General features: G+C 36.6%; 1 protein-coding gene across 2 annotated transcripts in view; it reads left to right on the top strand.

The window, feature by feature from the left end:
- Positions 1-24,132, top strand: part of LOC127654789 (double-stranded RNA-specific editase 1-like) — a 197,289-nt gene that overhangs the window by 172,530 nt on the left and 627 nt on the right. Inside the window, exons 5-11 of one of the 2 annotated variants that reach the window (XM_052142213.1) lie at positions 2,861-3,789; positions 8,859-8,973; positions 9,541-9,709; positions 12,301-12,452; positions 13,799-13,967; positions 21,370-21,551; positions 23,559-23,737. In XM_052142213.1, coding sequence (XP_051998173.1) covers positions 2,861-3,789; positions 8,859-8,973; positions 9,541-9,709; positions 12,301-12,452; positions 13,799-13,967; positions 21,370-21,551; positions 23,559-23,737 — 1,895 coding nt within the window. Of the gene's footprint in view, positions 1-2,860; positions 3,790-8,858; positions 8,974-9,540; positions 9,710-12,300; positions 12,528-13,798; positions 13,968-21,369; positions 21,552-23,558; positions 23,738-24,132 lie in introns of both variants that reach the window. The other variant, XM_052142212.1, reaches the window with a different exon arrangement.

The following is a 24,132-nucleotide window of genomic DNA, read 5'->3' as shown; positions in this document are numbered from 1 at the left end:
CAATTAGATTGAATGTTTTCGATACTCTTGAATTAGTGAAATATATTTATAATCGATATCTCTCCTTTCATCTGCCATCTTGGCTAGATTCTTATTTCCCCTGAGCTTCTTACAGTGCATTTTGTGATTGCCTTCTCTGTGAAGGATACATGCAATGCTGCATTAAGGCTATGTTATACTTAGATTTTCTGTGTGTCGTTCCATCTCGTGCAATGTCCAGTGCTAAGTACGGCTGCAACTAATGATTATTTTGATAATCGACTAAACTAATGATTATTAGAACAATTATTCGACTATTCAAAAAACATTTTTTTCCTACACTATCTCACCTTTTTGTTAACTTCGATCCATCTTTGTCACACACACAAAAAACTCTTCTGAACAGAGCTGATTCACTTTGTCGTGAGCCATCATGTTATAATCTAGCTGCAGCGAGCATGCGCAATGGACAAGCATCCCCGCACCAGAGAGCGCATCAGCCAGGAGTGTTCAGTTGTAAGTCAAAGCCACATGTGAGATTGTAAATGAAGCTTCCGTCACGCTTCGTTACAGGGCAGAAGACTTTTCTGGCTGCGAAGGCTTAGCGGCTGAGGTTGCAGCAGCAGCACAAAGTTTAACACATACTGCAGTATATGGCGCTGTTGTAAATGGTGGAAGATATTTGAAGTGCTTCCATATTTTAATGCAACCTGTTTATGGCATTCTCTACAGATGACATTTAGGGCTTGACATTAAGCATTGTGATGTGCTTGTCCTTCGGACAATGTATCACATGTATCTAGCCAAGAGCAGTAAGTGGTTTTGTCGTCTTCTTTTTATTGATGTTTGATAATATTAAGGATACACTAGACGGCAGCAGGTCGATTAGGTTACATTTAAACTTACAAGTCATACATTTCTATACAAACCAGCTTTTCCCCCAATGTTTATGTTCACTTTAAACATTAGTTTTGGCTGAATTTTGAAATGTATTTGATCGTTTATGCGCTAGCGTTCTCTGAGCACACACTGATGTAAAGCAGGCCACACACACATCATAGTATATCAATCTAAATGGTATTGTCTTTTCATATATATTTATCTTGTTTGAAAAAATATTGATATACCTTATATATATACTGCCCTAACTGCAAGCTGCGTTTTCTGCTCTTGCGCTTCATCTTTAGCGTTTCAAATTATCTCATGTAGCGTTAAAAAATATCAAATGACTATTCGACAACGAAAATGTTTGTCGACAATGTTTTTTTTGTCGACGTTGACGATAACATCGTTTCAGGCTAATCATATCAGCCCTAGTGTTTAACTTTTCAAAGTATACTCTTTTGACCGTGAGCCAATACAGGTTTGATGCATTAGCAATACAATTGCTTTGTGGTACTCTTTTAGCAGTGTCAGGCCCGTACTCTCTGCATGTCTAGAAAACTGGGCTGGATGTGGACAGTCCATGCATACTGTGCTAAAGATAAGATGGTGTTGTGTGCTGTGAACGAGATGTACCGGCACACGGAAAGCCAAAGTATACTTTAGCTTTTAGAATTTGTCCAAAGAAGAATTCTTACCTTTTGGAATGGCATTCATGTCTAGTGTGTCTGTTACATTAAAATGCTGCCTGCTTTGGCAGCTTGCTAGATTTTTGAGCTGAGCCATTGTTTTGAAATCTGTCAAAGCTTAGTGCCATCATTAAAGCTGATGTCAAATTGGATAGATTACGTGTGTGTGTGTGTGTGTGTGTGTGTGTGTGTGTGTGTGTGTGTGTGTGTGTGTGTGTGTGTGAGAGAGAGAGAGATAGAAGTGAAATGTGCATTCAAATTTGAGACATGGTGCTGTTTTTTTAGGTCTTGTAGACTATGTTCTCTCTCTCTTGATCTCCCTCACCCTCTGTCCTCTCTCACTCAACTTTCTCTCCTCTCAAATATCTTAATATTTCTCCTCATGTGTTGCCCGCACACCTTTATCCACCCTTTTGCTCCTACTGTTTGCAGAGAGTTCTTACTCTTGTTCCCCTACTGTTCATGGACGATATTCTCTCTCTACCTGAGCACCGAAAGCAGTAACCTAGCGAGCTTTTGCTGAAGGATGTTATAAATGGAAATTTAGCCAAAGTTCCATCAGCTTTGTCAATGGGACATGATGATGTGTGGTTCCTCTGGTTATTAAAACCAAATAAAACTTCACTGACCAGTAGACCTTTAAAAATACACGCAAGACAGCCAAATAAAAACATGTCCAGGTCATATTTTGTCCCAAAATCATTTTTATTTTGGGGTGCAATATGACCCAGATGTTTTCACCCTAAATATGTGATTTAGACCATGCCAAAATCTTGAGATTTGGTGTAAATAATAAAATACAACTTTATTGTGAAATTAATTATATTAATGTTTTATAACCACTTAATATATGGAGGGACCTAAAGAAGTGCATTTGTCATCCCTGAAAAAGAGCCTCATTTAGTTAGAGCTATGTTTTTTTTTTCTCTAATAGTACCCATTTTGTCATGCCAATGAGATGATTAATTTCACTTGGCACGAGCCATTGCCTACAAACTGAACGTCCAAACTATACTTTAATCTTATGATTACGATCATTTAGATTTTATACTCCATGGTCTTTCTTAATTATATTAATTAAGTCTTTTCTGAAAAGATATTCTTCCACTGTCAATCCCAGAATTCTTGTCCTTCATAATGCTGTTTCACATGATTAGTCTTCAAATGTATCATGCTAACGACCCTTTGGCCAAAAAAAGGAACACACATCACTTGTTCAGTTACAAAGAGAGATAAAGGAATCTATAAATTTTACATTTACAAGATCCTGCAACGAAGGCGTTGTAAGTTACTCTTTCTGGGCACCGCAGGTTCATCCAGCACCGACGTTAAGGAAAACCGTAACCTGGACAACGTCTCTTCTAAGGAGGGAGCTGGACTGGTCGAACAGCTCCCAAATGGTAGCGGAGGAGGGGGTCGCAAGCGCCCCTTGGAGGAGGGTAACAATGGCCATTCACACTCGAAATTCAGACCCAAGAAGCGTAAGAAAACGCCAGGGCCCATTCTACCCAAGAATGCCCTGATGCAGCTGAATGAGATCAAACCGGGCTTGCAGTACAAGCTGCTCTCGCAAACTGGTCCGGTCCATGCTCCTGTGTTTGTTATGACAGTTGAAGTCAATGGGCAGTTGTTTGAGGGTTCAGGTCCCACAAAGAAAAAGGCCAAGCTAAATGCAGCCGAGAAGGCCTTACGCTCCTTCGTCCAGTTCCCCAACGCATCCGAGGCGCATTTGGCCATGGGCCGTACACTGACCGTCAACACTGATTTCACCTCCGACCAGGCTGACTTTCCTGATATGCTCTTCAATGGGTTTGAGACGCCGGTACCGCCTGAGGAATCATTTTTTCTGGGCTCCAACGGCAACGGCTCCTTAAACCTGCTGAGAGAGTACACCATGCCCCAAGTGGTGGGCACTAACAGCCTCGTGCAGGCACCCCTGCCTCCGCCCTCTTCTTTCTCCTCCTCATCGAGCGGCAAGAACCCAGTTATGATCCTCAACGAGCTTCGACCGGGCCTCAAATACGAGTTTGTGTCAGAGAGTGGGGAGAGCCATGCTAAGAACTTTGTAATGTCAGTGACTGTGGATTTGCAGACTTTTGAGGGCTCAGGGCGGAATAAGAAACTTGCAAAAGCCCGGGCTGCACAGGCGGCTCTGTCAGCGCTTTTCAACATGCAGCTGGACCAGACACCATCACGTCAACCCATCCCCAGAGAAGGCCTGCAACTGCACCTGCCCCAGGTAAGACATCCACATCATATTCCAGAGCTATTCAAATCCATTGCAGTAGGGCCTACGTCTTGTAGAGTTTCGTTTCCACCATAATCAAACACACATTTTATGTCATTTTCAAGCAATCCTTATTACTTTGATTAGCTTGTTCAATTGTACTTGAATAGGGTTAGAGCGAAACTCTGGAAGATGGTAGCACTCCTGGAATGGATTTAAATAGCCTTCGTGAACTGCTTTAGTCCAAAGATTTGAGCTGCATATAAGCCTGTCTGAAACGTATGATTTCGCTCTTTAAAAGGGCGTTCACACAGGATGCATTCTTGCGTTCAAAAATAGCGGAATGGTTCAGAACACAGGTCTCGAGATGTGATTTTAAAAGTTTAACTAAGAAGTAGAAGTTGACAATCTTAAAATATGGCACAAGAACTTACGCAGCATCTAAAAAAACATATGTACAAATACCAACAATTAAAAAAAAATAGCATAGACAGAACACAACAGGGGTTTTACTTCAAATATTAATGGTTATGCACCAGCAAAGTAAATGTTAGGAAGGTCTTTTCATAGCTTATAGATACAGTATTTAGGCCTTGGAAATTGTAAAGAAATGTAATACAAGAAAAAGTTATGGTAAAAAATAATTCTTACTTGTTGAACTAATTTAAACTTTGAAACACTTGCATCTACCTCTATCAAACATATCAGAGTTTTTGATAAAGCCTGATTGTATCTTTTGTCTAACAGTTGAACAGTCAAATCTGATGAACATAAGAAATCAGTCAATCTCTTAGTGTTCAAAAGATGTTTCTGAGCTCTTTCAGTTTATCAGAGATCTTAATTTAAGCCTTTATACTTTGTTACTTTGATTTGACCCAAATCAAAATTATGTCCTTCTTCACTAAAGTCTAATAGAAATTATGATGGGCTTTTAAAGGGCTGAGTGACAGCTAAAATATATGTATCTTTATTTTTAACCTTTTAACGATATTAAATTTGTATCTCTGTATTTATGTACTGTATGTACTTAAATGGCTGAAGGCTTGTTTTTTCAATCAGAGGAACTATCATTTTAACCAAACATTAAAAACTAGTAAAAATAATCAAGGCATGTTATATCATGCTGTATTTTACTAAATGAACATAATGAAGAATATCTAATAATCTTCACTACAGTATATTTTACTAAAATGTTTTTATATGATTGTTTTGACCGTGAACATCTTTGAGTGTTGATGCGAACAAGTCGTTCAAACAGTTTGTATTCAGTATACAATTTACGGAAATTAATCGAATTTACACTGCCTTATCTAATGCCATTTTTGTTACTGATGTTTAAATCGGAAACACCATTTAAATATCTGCCTGAATGCTCTCATACTTGCAAATCACAAGGAAAAGGATTGCAGAACAGAGTATTTTTTGAAAACTTTATGGGCAAATTAAAAGCGTAATTTAAATAATTTCCACATTCACAATGTTGCTTAATTTTTTTTGCCAACAAACTGTTTTTACCAGCTTAATTTTTAATTTATAGTAAATTCAAAATGTATTGTAAAGCCTAAAAGTGATCAGCCTAAAATGAGCCGAAATGACCAAAGATGCCAGTTTGTGTGAGAAGATGCACATTTACACATTTCCAGAATCCTCTGTTAATCCAGCTTTTGAGAAAAGGCCAGCCTTGGAAGCAGCCCAATCTAAATTAACGTCTTCCTGTGAACTGTGTCAAAGCAAGAACATTTTGTTTCAGCCGGCCCACTACCTGTAAAGAGCAGTCCTCTCACCACTGGGTTTAGTCTGTGTTGCTTTTGGCTCTCAAGCTGTCTGTGTGACCATTACAACACAATAAATGCATTATCCATCACTAATCTGACATGCACAAATTTAACATTCTGTCAATACGGCTTGGGTGGGTACCAGGTTGCATAGCTGTGTTTGTTTTAACCAGATGGAGATAAGTCAAATAGGCTCTACTCACTGGGTTACTGGTAATTTTAGTCATGCTTTTCCTATGAATGTTATATATGAACTAACCAAAAGGTAAGATCTGTTTTTGGATAATCTCAGTGACTTAAATACTATTTTCTCTCTTTATTTGGAACTTGATGGATGCAAGCCAAACAACGTGATTATTCACAGTGAATGAAGTCTGGTATCTGTTCTAAATATGTAACACTTAAATTAAAAGACTCAAAACTTCAATTAACATTATATAACCAATAGTTCTGACTCTATATTCTGATTGGATGTGCTATATTCGAAGCTGTTATAAAAGCTGACAAACATTCACCTGTGACAGCAAGTGAGTTACACTGGCTGCCAAAAGTCTGGAATAATGTACAGATTTTGCTGTTTCGGAAGGAAATTGGTACTTTAATTCACCAAAGTGGCATTCAGCTGATCACAAAGTATAGTCAGGACATTACTGATGTAAAAAAAACCAGCACCATCTTCACTATTTGAAAAAAAGTACTAATTTGGTATTTTAAAATCACTTGCCATTATATCAAACACAGTTGAAAGCTATTTGGTTAATTACATGATGCTTAACAATGTGTTTGTGTTTGTTTTTGAGTTGTCACAGTATGAAATAGACTGGCATGTCTTAAGGTCAATATTTGTCAAAAATGGCAAAAAAGAAACAGCTTTCTCTAGAAACTCGTCAGTCAATCGTTATTTTGAGGAATGAAGGCTATACAAATTTGCTTAAAAGTGCCAAAAAACTGAAGATTGCATACAAAGGTGTTCACTACAGTCTTCAAAGTCAAAGCACATCTGGCTCTAACAAGGACAGAAAGAGACGTGGAACGCCAGATGTACAACTAAACAAGAGGATAAGTAAATCAGAGTCGCTAGATTGAGAAATAGATGCCTCAAGTGTCCTCAGCTGACAGCTTCATTGAATTCTACCCGCTCAACACCAGTTTCATGTACAACAGTAAAGAGAAGACTCAGGGGTGCAGACCTTATGGGAAGAATTGCAAAGAAAGCCACTTTTGTAACAGAAAAACAAAAAGAAAAGGTTAGAGTGGCAAAGAAACACAGACATTGGACAACAGATAATTGGAAAAGAGTGTTATGGATCTTAACCCCATTGAGCTTTTGTGGGATCAGCTAGAATGTAAGGTGCGTGAGAAGTACCCGACAAGACAGCCACATATATGGCAAGTGCTACAGGAAGAGTGGTTTGATATGTCACCTGAGTATCTGGACACACTGACAGCTAGAATGCCAAGAATCTGCAAAGTTGTCATTGCTACACGTGGAGGATGTTTTGATGAGAACTCTTTGAAGTAGTTTCAGAAGTTCTGAACATTGTTTTCAAATTGTAATAGTAATTTGTCATGTAATTAATGTCCTAACTATACATTGTGATCTGTTGAATGCCACTTTGGTGAATAAAAGTACCATTTCCTTTCCATAAGAGCAAAAAAAAAAAGTTAAACGGTTTAGTTGTTCGCCAAGCGAATGTTCTGCTCTGCATTTTCACGTTACTATATTTTTTTTTGATTGCTGTCTTCAGTAAATAATGTAAAGCAAAACATAATTGAGTGTTTGTTGGCATAATATCGCAATGCGTTTCGTTTTCTCTCAAACTTACTCTAAGTAGTGGTCAAACTTTTTTTTTCAAAGACATTATGCAGCTAAACCTATTAATTCTTGGTGTTTGAATATCACTACAGAATTGTGAGGTAAATTATCACAATACATTACCATAGTAGGTTTATATAGTAGCCTAGGAAAAAAACAATATTTATTTTGTTACTGTTTGCATCTTTCTGGGCCGTACTGCGTTAGTATCGTTCCCCACTGTCTTTGTTCACTTGGCTTCTTCCCATTGATATCTGTCATTATCTGTTTGGCCAGTGAATTTCCTGTCAGCAGTCCCTTGACACTTAATAGCAAGCTAAAGCAAGTAACGATGATGGTCGAAAGTGTGTTTTATCATGAAACCCTTCTATTTGATGGGAGATCACACTGTCTCTAATAAAATATCAGGAGGGGTATTCTCCGTTTATAACTCCCATTAGCCGTTTCCAACCAAGTGACTTTGAAGTATTTGGGAAGTAATGTTAGACTAATGTCTCTAATTCGTGCCCATTGGGCCGTTGACTTCTCTGTGGCATAATCATTTTCAAGCATATTAACAGGGAGCTTAAGGAATGTGAAGTGGAGGGCAGTGTTAGCGGAAAGAACCGACTGCTGTGTTTGGAGGTTTTCGATGAAATATTGATATTATACTGCAGCAGCGAAAGTTGAATCTGAGGGCTACAGTAAATTCTGGTTTCCCGTAGTCCATAGAGAGGAATGGGCTTATTTGAAGTATCAAATTGAGCTTGAATACATGTTTTTTTCAATTATAAATATGTTGTATTTTTATGCATCGTACTTGATGTTAAAATTAACATGAAATGACATTCTTAACCCATTTATTTGCAATCTCTCACGTTTACATATGAAACTTAGTTTTATCCATCAATTGGACAGTTTAACTCATTCACAGAAATTAATTGAACCTACCAACTTAATTAAGTTTTTGCTGGTGAAGTTTAAATCAGATATTAAAATTAGAGTCATGAGACTCTATTGTGAGATTGTGAATGTACTCTGAGTCTTTAGTAAACATATTAGCCAAATTAAAATCACATTAAATAATTTCAATATTCATTATGTTGCTTAATTTTATATTGCCAGCAAAATCATTTTGACTATATTATAAAGGTTCGATATTTCGCCAAACGGTGAGCTGAAAAGACCAAAGTCTAGTGTCTAGAGTCAATAATATCCAATGATAGAATTTATAAAAAAAGATAAAAGTGATTTATTACATCAGCCATGAAGGAAAATTGTTTTAGGATTGGAGAAAGAAATGACATGTTGATTAAGTGTTTTTATACTTGGAATATCATGCACAATAGCACCAGTAATGTGATTTCATTCTGACTTTAATATTGAATTTAGTTATGAATCAGTTCTGTTCTGACTATGCCTGCATGTAGTGGCATCATGGATGTATTGATTTGTATTAATGTATTATTAATGTTATGCTTGCTATCTGACAGCTCTGTGCTCTTCACCAGGTTCTTGCGGATGCCGTTTCCCGTCTGGTGGTGGACAAATTCAGCGAGCTGACTGACAACTTCACCTCTCCACACGCACGACGGAAGGTTCTGGCTGGAGTTGTCATGACAACAGGTTAGGGTTGAAAACCAAGTACTGGTTCTGAATGCTGCCATAACACTCGGCACTGCTAAATAAAACTACAAAGACAGTAAATAGACAGCACATCTTTCTGTTGCATTTTCCATACCGGTTGCATGGAACCGCAAACACACAGCATGACTAGTTTTGTCTGATTAGCCAACAAGTGAGTAATATTTAAAGAATCAGGCAAAACAACTACAAAATAATTTTCGTAGTCATATGTTAATAGCCACAAATGCTGTTGGTTGAGCTTAACTTGTATTAAACCTGGAATATTCCTTAAAGTTTTGTCATTTTAAATTATACTTAAAGTAAAACATTGTTACCAAATAGTAGTATTGTGTTTTAGTAAATCATTTTTCATTTTTAGGGGGTACGCTCTTTTTCAAGTACTTAAAGTATCACTAATTGGATTGTGAAACAAACTAAATGAAGCGGCGTCAGACTCATTAACATAAGTCTTAAATTCCTTAAGATTCCCATTCCTAGTTCTATGTGGTATTTAGTGCAGGAAATACTAGGCATGTTAAAGTGTGAATGGCTTGTTTTTTAACTCAGGTACTGATGTCAAGGAAGCTCAGGTCATCTGCGTCTCCACTGGAACCAAGTGTATAAACGGCGAGTATATGAGCGACCGCGGCCTGGCGCTCAACGATTGTCATGCTGAAATCATTGCTCGTCGCTCTCTGATCAGATATCTCTACATGCAGCTGGAGTTCTTCCTCAGGTGAGATGCCACATTTACAGTATAGCCTTTCCTATATAATCCATGTGTCATTTGTCAATGTTACTCTAACCTGATGGATGTTTAGACAACTAGGAAAATGAGACATGAAATTACATGTTTTAATTTATTTTCTAATGTTATTATATACAATTTCAGGATGTATATGTAAACAACATTTAATATTATATGATTCCATGGTAGTTTCATAGGGTCCAATGCTCAAAATACTGGTGGTGCCAAAGTATTCTTCAACTTGTATTATCGCAAATATGGTACTACTGTAAATACCTTTGTATAGTACTAATGTTCATATTAACATTCATACTCAAAAGTAATGTCTGCAGAAACATAAAATAATGTTGCGTGGCTACTTGCAAGCAAAAGCAGTATAGTCATATTCTTGAATGAATGACTCCTATGAGCTGTTTATTATTATTATTATTATTATTATTATTATTTTATGAATAATTTTTTAATGGCACTTCCTGTTCCTGTTGCTGTCAGCATGTAGCTCAAGTTTATGTTTGTAGCTGGCAAGCCTTCCATAGTTTTTCTTTCCATTAAAATACTAACTACACTACACCAACTTCAGGCTAAATGGATGCTATTAATGTCATATTTAGTGCTGAACGACTAATCAAAATCAAATAGAATAAACTGTTATCAACCGAAATCCAAGCAAACACCGAGTAACGCTTCTCTGACCACAGCTTGCATCACTTTTCTTAAAATCAAATATATAGACTATGAATTACTGCCAACTAAAGCCTTTATGGTAAATGGTCTGCACTTATGTAGTGCCTTTTTTTAACCTTAGAGGTTACCAAAGCGCTTTACACTGTGTCCCATTCATCCATTCACACACATTCACACTCACACTAATACACCAATGGTGGCAGAGCTGCCATGCAAGGTGCTAGCCTGCCATTGGGAGCAACTTGGTCTGGTTTCACCCTCACTTGATTCTATCGAACCCCGGTCCATTTGCGTTCATCTTACGTCATCACAAACATGCATGTTGAACACAATGCGACTCATCATACTCATATATTAGCCAAATAACTAAGGACACTGCATCTACATTCACTTCCGCTGTCAATTTCGAGATGGACTTCAAAGACACTTGGACTTGGGGTGCGTTCACACTGGCAGTTTAGTCCGAAGCAGAGAACGGTTTGCATGAGAAATTGGTAATGTGAAATCTGTCATGCGGATTGGGGTGCACACTGTGGTACCGAACCCGAGACTACCTGTAGGAGGTGGTCTGAGTTCGGTTGCAATGGAACTTTGGCACAATTCGTGTGAATGTGAAAGCAACTCGGACTCGGGAAGTGAAGTAACCTGCGCATGCGTTTTAGCCGATGACGACATAATTCATTTAGAAAACGCACGAGGATACACACATTCCTGAAAGTCCCAAAAGAGTAATGACACCACAATGACATACAAGTACAATCAACACTATAAATACTGTCTGTCTATCTAAGCACCTTATAAATACTATATATAAATACTATTATAGGTTATAAATGTAGGGTATAATAGGAGATGACAGTGGCGATAACTTCACCTTGGACATGAGCGTGAGTAAGCGTGCAGTGTAAACAAAGATGCAAATGAATTCCTTCCAATCAGCGGTCTCCTCAAAAATGCCGTTTGCGAGCAGCTGCAAGCCGCCTTCCCCTGGACATCTGATGAGTTATGTCATGAAGCGCACATTTACACAGTTGTCGTTCACTCTTCTGTGCATAATGGCACCAAAAAAAAACAAAAAGTATGATGAGTCGCATTGTGTTCACCATGCATGTTTGTGATGACGTAAGATGAATGCAAATGTACCGGGGTTCGATAGAATCAAGTGAGTTTGAAACCAGACCAACACTGCGGTGAGCAAACAAGCATGCAAACGTGCCCAGTGTGAAAGCCACCTTAATCATAAATCTTACATCTCAAACATTATCCTTTAGTATAATGTACTCCGTTTACTCAGTTAATACATGACTTGTATTACATATATTGCTAACTGATATTGGCATTAGATTCATGCTGTATAAACAAAGGGGAACTGGCTCCCCCAGCTTAGCCTAGTTTCTCCCAAGGTTTTTTTTTTTCCTCAACTAATTAACATCTTATGAAATTTTGGTTTCCTTGCCATGGACACCTTTGGCTTCCTCAATGGGGGCCAAAAGAAAACAATTATTTAAGGCATGATTTTCAATGACATTGTTCAATGAAACTGCTTAATGTGAACTTTCTGTAAAGCTGCTTTGAAACGATGTACAATGTGAAAATCGCTATAAATATAAAAAGTACAAACTCGTTGATGTGTATCAATGATGTTACATAGGTTTTTTAAATGTTATTATTTTTATTAACATTTTATCACATTATTATTATTATTATATAAATTGAATAGAGCAGTATTAATGATATTCTAATTCAATATAATAATAGAAGAATTGTAATCATTTTTGTGTAAACTGTATAAAATACCCATCCTGTTCTGTGTAAGAAACATCCAAACAACACGAGTGGTATCATGGTACTTTTGTTGGTATGTGAAAATGTTTCTACTGTTTCATTAAATTTAGCAACAACAAAGAGGAACAGCAGAAGTCCATATTTACGCAGTGTGATAAACGTGGATACCGGCTGAAAGACAATGTCCAGTTCCATCTGTACATCAGCACGTCACCCTGCGGAGACGCTCGGATCTTCTCGCCCCACGAAGCGGGTGTAGAGGGTGAGAGAGACTTTAAGAGCCCCAACTATTCAGTCAAAGCCTCATTTGATCCCTTTCTACATGATCTAGCCAGAGGTAGATAAGCACTTAAATTATTTTATTCAAACCCTTGTCGGCAATGAATGATCAAAACCTAATAGTTGCATTCAATTAAGATCTGTATGGTTCCTGTTGTGATTAGCACTAATTTCATTATAATTTCATTCTGACTGTCTGACTGCATTTCAAAAACAAATTTCAGCAGTGTTTTTAATTAGCTGGCTTTGTCGATTCCTCTTGTGGCCTGATTAATTCTGCTCTTGAGCGTTGCATTTAAATTATTTAGTGTTAACTGCTTTGCATTATATGTTGTACAATTGTTCAGCTGTTGAAAAGAAACACGATGGGAGAACACAATTATGCTGCTTTACGTTACGTTACGTTTACGTTGGTTGATTAAATCTGTTAGTTTGTGGAGTAGATTAACATTTTAAGAAAATATTGCCTGTAAGGGCTGTTTTTTATTTGTATTTATTTATTTATTATTTGTATTATTCTGTCTCAGCCTTTTCAAGTTATTAAAAAACACAGAAATGTTTTAATTGAACTGCCAATGATATCTCAAGCTAATTCTTCTGTGTGTGTGTGTGTGTGTGTGTGTGTGTGTGTGTGTGTGTGTGTGTGTGTGTGTGTGTTTATTTTCAGTAACACTTTAAAATAAGATTGTATACATAAACATGAATTAATGCAATAGTTATAAACTCAATGAACAACAATTTTACAGCATTTGTTAATCTTGGATCATTTCTACATATTTACATACTTTAAAATATGTTTACATTAAAAGTTCTGTACATTAACATTGGTTGCTTCATATAGCTGGGTGTAGAAACGGTTTATGGAACAAAAATGAATGACAGGCTTATTTTTGCTAATTTTGTTGAGGCAATTCGCTTACTTTGTGCTTTTTTTGCCAGACCTGGTTGCTTGTTTCTCTTGCATGATCAAGCAACAGCCCAACTGTTGTATCACACATTTTTTTACATTATTAACTGTTCCTTTATTTCTTTTTAACCTGGATACCATTTGTAAAGTAAGCCGCTGAATGCAAAATCTGGAGCAAAAAAATTATGTTTCTGCTCTGAGCAAACCGAAATGATTTTTTTTAAATTTTGTATGTTTTGTTTGTTTTTAATTTTAATAAAGATTATTTAGGATATGTGTAAATTAACATTAACCAAGAATAACAAATGTTATTGTTATAGTAAATGTTATAGTTTATGCTATCTAATGCATTACGTAATGTTAACATGTAGAACGTTATCGTACGTTTTAGCATTTATGTATTTATTTATTGTTCTCCTCAGACCAGGGCGACAGACACCCCAACAGGAAGGCAAGAGGCCAGCTGAGGACCAAGATCGAATCTGGTGAGGGGACCATCCCAGTGCGCACTAGTAACACCATACAGACATGGGACGGAGTTCTGCAGGGAGAACGTCTGCTTACGATGTCGTGCAGTGACAAAATCGCAAGGTATCTGGCAACGTGTATAAATTCTTTGTATATATATATATATATACTTTTTTTTTTTGCTGTGTGATATTTGCTCCCTGGAATTGATTTTCAAGGCCATGATGAGGGCATACATTCATAACATGCATGACTCATAAGTCAATTTAAAGTGTTACTTTATTTAAATAAATTGGTCATTTTAGGTTAAGTTAGAGATTGTTGCTTGCTCTACATATGCAGCAACTCCACTTAACAAGTGCATGAATAAAATCACAATTGATTCCAAATGTTTACATTAGTAAAAATGCAACACTCTATGCACATACAATACATAGAGCACACACTCAGTAAAACATATTAAACTAAATTTTACTGATACTTTTTAGTATTGAATGAATATAAATTTGATACATAAAAAGTCTATCTTTCTAGTATGCTCACCTGGTTTTGGATCAGTGCCTTTTTCATTAGAAGAATGGTCGGTTCAGTAAAACAATTAGTCGGAAACCTTCTGGTTAATCTTACTGCACAAGGTAGAGACTTTACCTGTCACTAGAGTGTCACTGAGAGGAATATTATAAGAGCTAATTATAAAAATAATTTCCCATTGACTCTTACCAGACATTATTGACAGGCTGTATACTTGTGGTGCATGGGTTTAAAATTCCTTGCTTTAACCCTAGTTAAATAAGAAAGAAATGCATATCAGCAGTGGAGAAGGTAGCGTTCATTTATCCGGTGAGGTCAGTGTGGTGGTGCTGTCTGTCTCTGTCGCCCGGCAGCTGTGAACGGTGAGATAAGGACGTGTCAAAGATGGCTGTGACCAGAGAGCACAGGTCCTAATGAGAGATTAGCCTGAGTGCACCTCGATACACAGACCCCCTTTTATTTTATTTTATTTTATTTGTATTGATGTTTTGTGCAAAATAGGCACTTATTTGAAAGTAGAAGTTATGTTCCTGTGGACATGGAAAACCTGGAAATATCAGGGAATTTTAAGGGTATTTTTCAGTAAATCATGGTAATGTTATGAAAAGTTTTATTGAGAATAATTTTTTTTCTAGTGATCCTTTGCTTTCAAATATTTCAGCTACAAGTATTTAATCTGATTACAGTATGCCAGCCTTAATTTACACAATGCTGTTCAATGAACTAAACCCTCCATAACTGATGTTTATTATGTACATTTCTATAGAATTGCATTATTTGAAGCATTGAAATACCACGACAGCAGCCATGTCATGTTAATGCCATCTCATTGATACTGAAGTGTTTGCTGATTTGGTTTATTGCTCTCGTTTACGTTAGAAAGCGGTGTTTTATCAGGCTGCAGCAGTTCATGTGTTGCTCGGGGACAGGATGACACATTCCTTCTCTAACTCAAGGAGCATCTACTGAGATGAATTGCTGTGTTGTGTTGTTGGAAGTCTGCTTCTCCTCTGCCATGGCAGTACCTGCTCTTCAAGCCAATATTGCAGGGGTCGGCAACCTTTTTGACACAGAAGTGCCATTTGTTTTTATTTTTCTCATCAACCACTGTGCTACATCACCCCCTCCCACTGATATAAACGATAGCGCCGGCGCGATCACTTGGATTTTTTTTCTAATAACAACAGCAATGTCTTAAAATACTCCGTCATTGATGGTCATACAGATAAGGGTCTACTTTTATTTGTGCCCACTCACAAAAAAACAAAACAGAAAGTAAAATACTTTGGTAAAATACAGAAAGTAATAAACAGGATGCACTTTCTGCTGTCTATCTCATGAGCATGTATCAAAACTTCACAGAAACTCAGCATTTAATTGTCACAAAGGCATGATAAATATGTCTATAGAGACCTTGAAATGTCTACTTTTCAAAAAATTCAAAAGCAAATATGTTCTGATTATATAATGCATATGAAACTCACAAGAGGTACAGTTTTTCCGCCTCAGCTCATTAGTGCTGGCCCAAGCACGCTCATTCACGAAGCCTGCGAATCTGACATTCGCATAAATGTTTTTACATCAATGCTGTAAATCATTCAGTGAGTCATCATTCTACAGATGATCCTGAACAGTGAGGAAGAATTCACATTTTCGTAAAAAGAATATCGAAACACTGATACATTATAAGTATCGACTTGATCCAGTGTAGGATATAATATCTTATTAGTAAGTCATTTATTCATCTATTCATTGTTTATTTATATATATATATATATATATATATATATATATGTCAGTTCAAACCAGTCTGCCATTCTCTGTTGACCTCTCTCATCAACAGTCAACAATACTCAAACCAGCCCGTGTGGCACCAACAAACAAGCCACGGTCCAAATCACTGAGATCACATTTGTTCCCTATTCTGATGGTTGATGTGAATATTACTTGAAGCTCCTGACCCGTATCTGCATGATTTTATGCATGGCACTGATTAGATAATCGCATGAATGATTGTTGGTGCCAGACGGGCTGGTTTGAGTATTTCTGTAACTGCTGATCTCTTGGGATTTTCACGTAAAACAGTCTCTTGAATTTACTCAGAATGGTGCTAAAAACAAAAAAACATCCAGTGAGGGGCAGTTCTGTGACAGAAATGCCTTGTTCATGTGAGAGGTCAACAGAGAAAAAATAATTACCAAATAGCATTTTCCAAGAAAAGCCTTTCACAATACAGTATAAAGACAGAAATGCACTAAAATAGCACCAATTCATGTAACATTTAACAATTCCCAAAGTGCAAGTGGGAGTTTGACTAATTGAAAGAACTAGTCTCACCATTGGTTGCATATTCATTGCAATTGTCATTAAATCTCTTAAACTATCATCCTCTACAATATTAACCAGCCGGCAGACTGTGGCTATCCACTTCATTACAGCAATCGTGAAGCCGCGTTCATGACGTCAGGGCGTCAGTGTCAAGCGCTACTTTGAACTCCACATAAAAAGTGCTTGCTGACAAAAACATCTCATTCTCTGTTTTAGTGATAGTTAAGACTCGCTGTGCTTTTGTGGTAATTAAAATATGCCTTATTAGGCTGAAAAATACTTAATTTCTGTCACAAATTCCATCTGTGCTTGTTTTGTACGTTAAATAGCATTAAGAGGTCCTCTACACATCATTCGGTGATGTGGAGAGGACCTCTTAATGCTATTAACCGTTGTGTGTGTGTGTTTGTGATGTGCGTCAGTGTAATGACTCTGAAAGGTTCCGCCCTTTCAACCAGACTGGTTTGCTGGTTTATTCTGTATAAATATTAAATCCATTAAATTAACTTTTTTAATTATTGTATTGTATTGCCCTAGGTAGTTTCCCATAGGTTGATTTTTATTAACACAAACAGATTTCATCAGTTTTCTTTTTGTTATATGAAGGTCACATTAAAACGGGGTTGGTCATATTTTTTATATTTTATTTTTGCACTTTTCAAATGCCTTTTTAATGTACAAATTATAATGTTCACCCTTGTCCCAGACCCAGCCTTTCAATATTAAGGGATGAAAATCCATTATAAAAATACAAATCACTATATTTCCATATATGATGTGAACAAAGATTGAAATGAACATTTTAATATTTTTGTAACAATTATTTCTAGCAATATTTCAAAAACTAAAACTGTCCCAAACAATCGATGTATTTGTTCAAGGTTGTCAACCCCTGCTATATTTACTGCTTAAACCTTTTTCAGACGCAGTTATTGATCTCTGTCTTTTTTACAAGGCTCTCGTACATTTTGGATCTTTCCTCACCATACTTTGACTTGATGAAATTCAAGAGCAGTCTTACATCATAGTATGGATCTGTTGCCTGCGTGTTTATAGCGTCAGCTTCAAATTCTTCCACCCCTCTATCATACATCTGAATTATTAATGGTGGATGAATTATACAAGCTGTGCTTGATCTAAACATGATCTTTAATTCACTCTGTGGCTTTTTCACACATCACAGTTCTTTTGATTAGAACCCTTGCTTTACAGCCAAGTAAAAGCAATATAATATCAATGTATTAATTCATACACTGCAAAAAATCATTTTCTTAATTAGTATTTTGTCTTGTTTTCTAGTAAAACATTTTTAAACAAGATACATTTACTTAAGCAAACTGGCATAAGATTCCATATTTTGTGAGGTTTACACTTAAAAATACTGTTTATTCTTATATATATATATATAAATGCATTACATTCTTGTAGCAGAAGAGTTCATCATTGATAAGACAATACAAAACGCGGCTTTAGAATACAATGTATTGTTTACTACCTTATAATTGATCATAACTCAATCATTGGCATACAGTTCACAGCAATCCATTACACAGGTGAATTTGTCAATCAGTTGGAGATTTATTATGAGGGCTTGTTTAAGGACCCGTCAATTTACACCTGCATCAGACATTTTATATTTTATATTTTTATGGGTAACTTTCAAATTTTGGAAGTCCAGCCACACTCTGCGTCAGACATGCTTGTGTAGTGTCTCGGGTGCATTGCATCATAAACATAAAATGTTTAGTTCACTGTTTCAAGTTAAATATAGTTTAATACTCAATCTTTAAACACATCTTGAGATCCCTTAGTTCGCATTTGCGCTCCATCAAGTGTTTTGAACAGAAGAACGTAACGCGTGTCTGTGTTGTTCTGCTGCTCAAGGTTGTTTTCCTTCACTATATAAACTGTGCATTGCCATGCAGCTGAAATTCACTTACTGCCCTCTGGAGTAAACAGGTGGTACTACAAGCTTGCATTTCTCAGGACTCTTCCATATTATGGTCTGGGGGAAGTGCGATTAATTGCGTAAATGTTTTTTAACGCGTAATTTTTTTGTAAAATTAATCACACTGAATTAAATCGACAGCCCTATTATGTATATATATATATATATATATATATATATATATATATATATATATATATATATATATATATATATATATATATAATATATATTTAGGTGTAACCATCAAATAAAAGGTATAAAAATAATTTTGTATCATTAATTGGTTTTCCATGAATTTTTGAGTCAAGAATATCAAGATGTTTTCTCAGGGTTACTCCATATGACCTGAACAAAATGTGCCTTTTCATAAAATGTTTAAATATCTGGTATTTTTTTTAAACTTCACACAGTCTTGAGGGTCTAAAGGGTTTCTCTGTTGTTTTTGGTGTTTTGTTTGTTTTATTTTGTTTTTGTCACATGACAACAAAATGGCAACATGTTTGTTATTATTTGTTTAGTTGTTTTTTTATAATATTTAAAAAATATATATATTTTAATACCTTTTTTTTCTTTTTTTTCTTTTTTTTTTTTGGAAATAATAATAATAGATAATTCTGCACTTCTCATGCCAACATTTTCTGAAATGTCTTTAAGAATTTCAGCTTTTAATGAGACTTGAAGAGGTGTATTCAAGTAAATGTTTTGTGAATTGCATTTCTTTATGTATTTTTGAATAACGTCTTTGACACAATAATTACTTTTGGACAGACATAATTTCTGACTGCAAATCTATATACATTTTCACCAATATCTTCTGTGTTTTTTTATACAACCATTTGCAGACTGACTGCTGTGCAATTATTTGAGTTTATCCACATCATTCTATTATTGGGATGTTAACTATTGCTGATAAACCTGCTCCTAAACGGCATGTAAAAACCAAACAAACTTCATGTCACTTTGTTCTTAGTCAAAGGCCCCGTTACCACCTGGTATTAAAATGTGTTTCGGGTGATCTGATCACGTGTGTTCAGCCCTAAATACAGATCTAAACGGGGTCTAAACCGTTTTGTGATCGGATCACAAATACCACATACGAATGTGGTCCAAAATGCATGTGACCACATTGCATTTGAGGTGGGAACGCTAATCCGTCCTGTATGCATCCTGGCAGCAGAGAAGCACCACCCTTTACCTGTCAATCAGGCATTGCGCTTAAACAAGAGTTTAAACTTTGGGGTTTATGAGCGTATTAACCGTCCGATTGGAAAACTTTAAAAAGCAGATACATACACAATCATGAGAGCTTCACGGATATTCTTAAGTGTGTCTGATAACAACACAGATGAAAACACAAACACCTGAAGCTCCTTTAATATAGATAACCCACTAAAATAACGGATAATTCTGCTCAATGTTGTGTTTGTGCTTTCAACTGCATCTGGGAGAAACAGCGCTATTTTTCTTCTTTTTCCGGATTTTACAATAGAAGTGAATGGGGCCAGTCCATAAACATTAAAATATACACTTTTTAAATTGTATAGCCATATGATGTAAACATTACCTTTTTACATGATTTTAGTGCAAAAAATAAGAGATTTACAAATGTTACAGCAAGGTACAAGATTACATGGTTTACTGGCGTTATGTCATCATTACATCAAAGTTGTAATATTAGACTTAACACAGATAAGGTTAGTAAACAATATTATCACACCGTAATGTTCACGTCTTGTCTCGGCTATACAAACAGTGTGTATTTTAATCTTTATGGACTTGCCCATTTCACTTCTATTGTAAGTGCCTTACTTAAACAGCAATTGTTATTTTTATTTTCCTTAAGCTAGTCAGAAATATGTTTGTGGTAATAAAATGTGCATGTGCAATTAGACCTCTGCAAATGATCCAGAATACAGCAGCACGTCTGGTCTTTAATGAACCAAAGAGAGCGCATGTTACACCACTCCTTTTCTCTCTCCACTGGCTGCCTGTTGATGCACGTATTAAATTCAAGGCTCTGATGCTGGCATACAGAACAGTTACTGGGTCTGCTCCAACATACCTACAATCATTTCTGCAGAGTTACACACCCACTAGAAGCCTGCGGTCAGCTAAGGAACGTCGCCTTGTTGTACCAACACAAAGAGGCACCAAAACTCTTTCTCAGACTTTCAGCTTCATCATACCACATTGGTGGATTGACATTCCCAACTCCATCCGTGAGGCAGACTCACTCTCTTTCGTCAAAAAACAACTTAAAACACATCTTTTCCAAGAGCACTTAACTAGTCACTAACAAAAAATAAAATAAAAATGTTGCACTTGTATATGTTTACTATTCTGATGCTAGTGAAACTTTGTAATATGGCACTTTTATGCCACTGTCTCCTTAAGATGATTCGCTTATGTTTTCCTCTTTTGGATAAAAGTGTCTGCCAAATGAATAAATGTAAATGTAAATAAATATTATGCTTCAAAAGCTTAACTTGTTTTGAACCTAGAGCATCCCTCTAATAATTTTTTATACTGTTGGGCATATGTAGTTCACGATTTAATGTTAGATTTTAAGGACATTTTGTGAACTTTTGTACAATAAACAAGTCTAGTACTGTGTTGGGCTGACACTTGATGTCCAGTATATAATTTGGGTCCTGAAACAAAATCAGCTGAGAACCAACAGCTCAATTGTGTCTTATTTTGGTGTGTTTTCTGCAGATGGAATGTGGTAGGCATCCAAGGCTCTCTAATGAGCTACTTCACAGAGCCTATCTACTTCTCCAGCATAATTCTTGGCAGCCTGTACCACGCCGATCATCTCTCACGAGCCATGTACCAGCGGATTGCAGACATCGAAGACCTGCCCCAGCAATTCTCCCTTAACCGCCCCCTGCTCAGCGGTAAGAGCTCACATTTTCACATCCAATTTATTGAAAATGGCATCCGTGTCAAATTACATTAGTATTTACTAGACAGAGTGTTTTCCCTCCACTCACCTTCAGTTTCCTAGTCGGTTGATGAATTACACGAATTATGATTGGCCTGTATTTCACCATCGTAAACTGGCGGCCTGCTTCAGTAGTTTAAAGTTTGCCCCATAGGCCAAAGTGGGATTTCTCATATTCTCTATTTTTTTTCTCCCGTATAGAGAAAGCAAAAAAAATTATCAGCTCAGTCTATAGAAAATTCAGTTAAAGGGAGAGTTCATCCAAAATTTTTACTTGTCTAATTATTGAGCACGTTTACATGCACACCAAAACGCTGAATACTCCCAAAAATTTGCTTATTTAAATAATCAGGAAAAGCAAGAAAACCGTGTTTACATGAGATGTGAAATAATTGCATTATTCTCACATTGGATAAGCCGGTGGGAACACCAATAAAGGTGTTTACATGCCACACAAAATCAGCATAATGGGCAAAGATCTACCCTCAGCACATAAAGGCAGAATAAAAGTAAAACATACAACACCAGTGTTTAATCAATGTCTTCTGAAGTGATATGGTAGGTGTGGGTTAAAAACAGATCAATATTTAAGTCCTTTTTTACTATAAATCTCCACTTTCACTTTCTTTTGTTTTTGGCTATTTGCATTCTTTGTGCATATCGCCACCTACTGGGCAGGGAGGAAAATGTATACTAAAATAGGACCTAAAATATTGATCTTTCTCACCCACACCTATCATATTTAAAAAAAAAAAAAAAAACACTGGAGTCTTATGGATTACTTTTATACTGCTTTTATGTGCTTTTTGGCACTTCAAAGTTCTGGCCACCATTCACTTGCATTGTATGGACCTACAGAGCTGAGATATTCTTCTAAAAATCCTTGTTTGTGTTCAGCAAAGAAGGAAAGTCTTTGTTAAATGAGTAATGAATGGAGCAATAAACCATTTATGTTTTATGTCATTTCAAGGGCCATTCAGACGAAACATGTTTTTCTGTCCGTCTGCACTTTTTGATTTGTTTTTCTATGTAATTTTGCTCTAGATGGATATGTTTGACCGCTGCACAGTTTCACTGTTTTTTTCAGTGTCATGTGCAAGAGTGCCACGTTTTTTTAGATGCTGTAGCAAGTTGAAAAGGACTTCTACTTGTAAAATCGTGTCTAAAGGCACTTGTTTTCTGTTCCAATTGTTGCATACCAAATAGCTTTTTTATAGACGCAAGGACACATTTGGTATGAACGGCCCCTTAGACTGGTTTATATGATCACTGATCAGTCCACAAAACAACAGCGAAAAAACATCAGGCAATCTTATTTCAGTAAACAAATATTCAGCTTTAAAAAGATAGTTCACCCAAAAAATTCTCTCATCATTTACTCACACTTGTGCCATCCCAGATGTGTATGACTGACTTTCTTCTGCTGAACACAAAGATGTTTTGAATAATATTTCAGCTTTCTAGGTCCTTACACTGCAAGTGAATGGTGAGCAAAGTTTTGTGGCTCCAAAAAGCACATAAAGTCAGCATGAATTCATAGGACACAGGAACATTTATCCATGTCATATGAAGTGATCCAATCGGTTTTTGGATGAGAACAGACAATAATGTAACTCCTTTTTCACTATAAATCTTGACATCCACACGTTTTCTTGGTGATCATGATTTCAAGCTCAATTACACTTCCTTGCGCCATCTAGTGCTCTTTGCATGCGTCAAGCACTAGTAAGTGTAATCCAGCTTGAAATCATGATCATGCTTACAGACTGCAATGACAAGATGTACAGCTAAAACCAATTGGATCACATCAGAAGACATGGATTAAACTACTGGAGTCTTATGGATTACTTATGTGCTTTATGGAGCTTCAGAAGTTTGGTCACGATTCACTTGCATTGTATGGATCTCCAGAGTAGCAACTGTCTCTTGATTTGCCTTCCACTGTGGTTTGTGTTTGCAGGAATCAGTAACGCTGAGGCACGGCAGCCAGGAAAGGCTCCCAACTTCAGTGTGAACTGGGCTGTGGGAGACCAGGCTCTAGAAGTCATCAACGCCACCACAGGCAAGGATGATATGGGTAGACCCTCTCGTCTCTGTAAGCACGCCCTATACAGCCGCTGGGTTCGGCTGAACGCTAAGGTACGTCTCTCACCTTTTTATATGATAAAATGCATCACATTGAAACTTTTTGCTTGTGCGCCTGTGCCTATAATGCCTAAAAGTAGGCAGCTCACTAGATTTTGATAAAAACTTTAAACAGATGGTTTATCCAAACATGAATATTCTATCATCATTAACACACCCTCAAGCTGTTCCAACCCCTATGACTTTCTTTCTTCAGTGGAGCAGAATCTTGGCCTCAGTCACCATTCTCTTTCAATACATCTTTCATAATGAAAGTGAATGGTGACTGAAGCTACCATTCTGCCTAACATCTCCTTTTATGTTCCATGTAAGGATAAAAAAATAAAAAGTCACATGGGGTTGGAACGACTTGAGGGTGAATAAATGATGATAGAATTTTCATGTTTGGA

Source organism: Xyrauchen texanus, chromosome 14 (assembly GCF_025860055.1).
Source record: "Xyrauchen texanus isolate HMW12.3.18 chromosome 14, RBS_HiC_50CHRs, whole genome shotgun sequence".
Classification (NCBI taxonomy): Eukaryota; Metazoa; Chordata; class Actinopteri; order Cypriniformes; family Catostomidae; genus Xyrauchen; species Xyrauchen texanus.
Note: the sequence above shows the minus strand (reverse complement) of the source record. Positions and strands in the feature narration are given on the sequence as shown.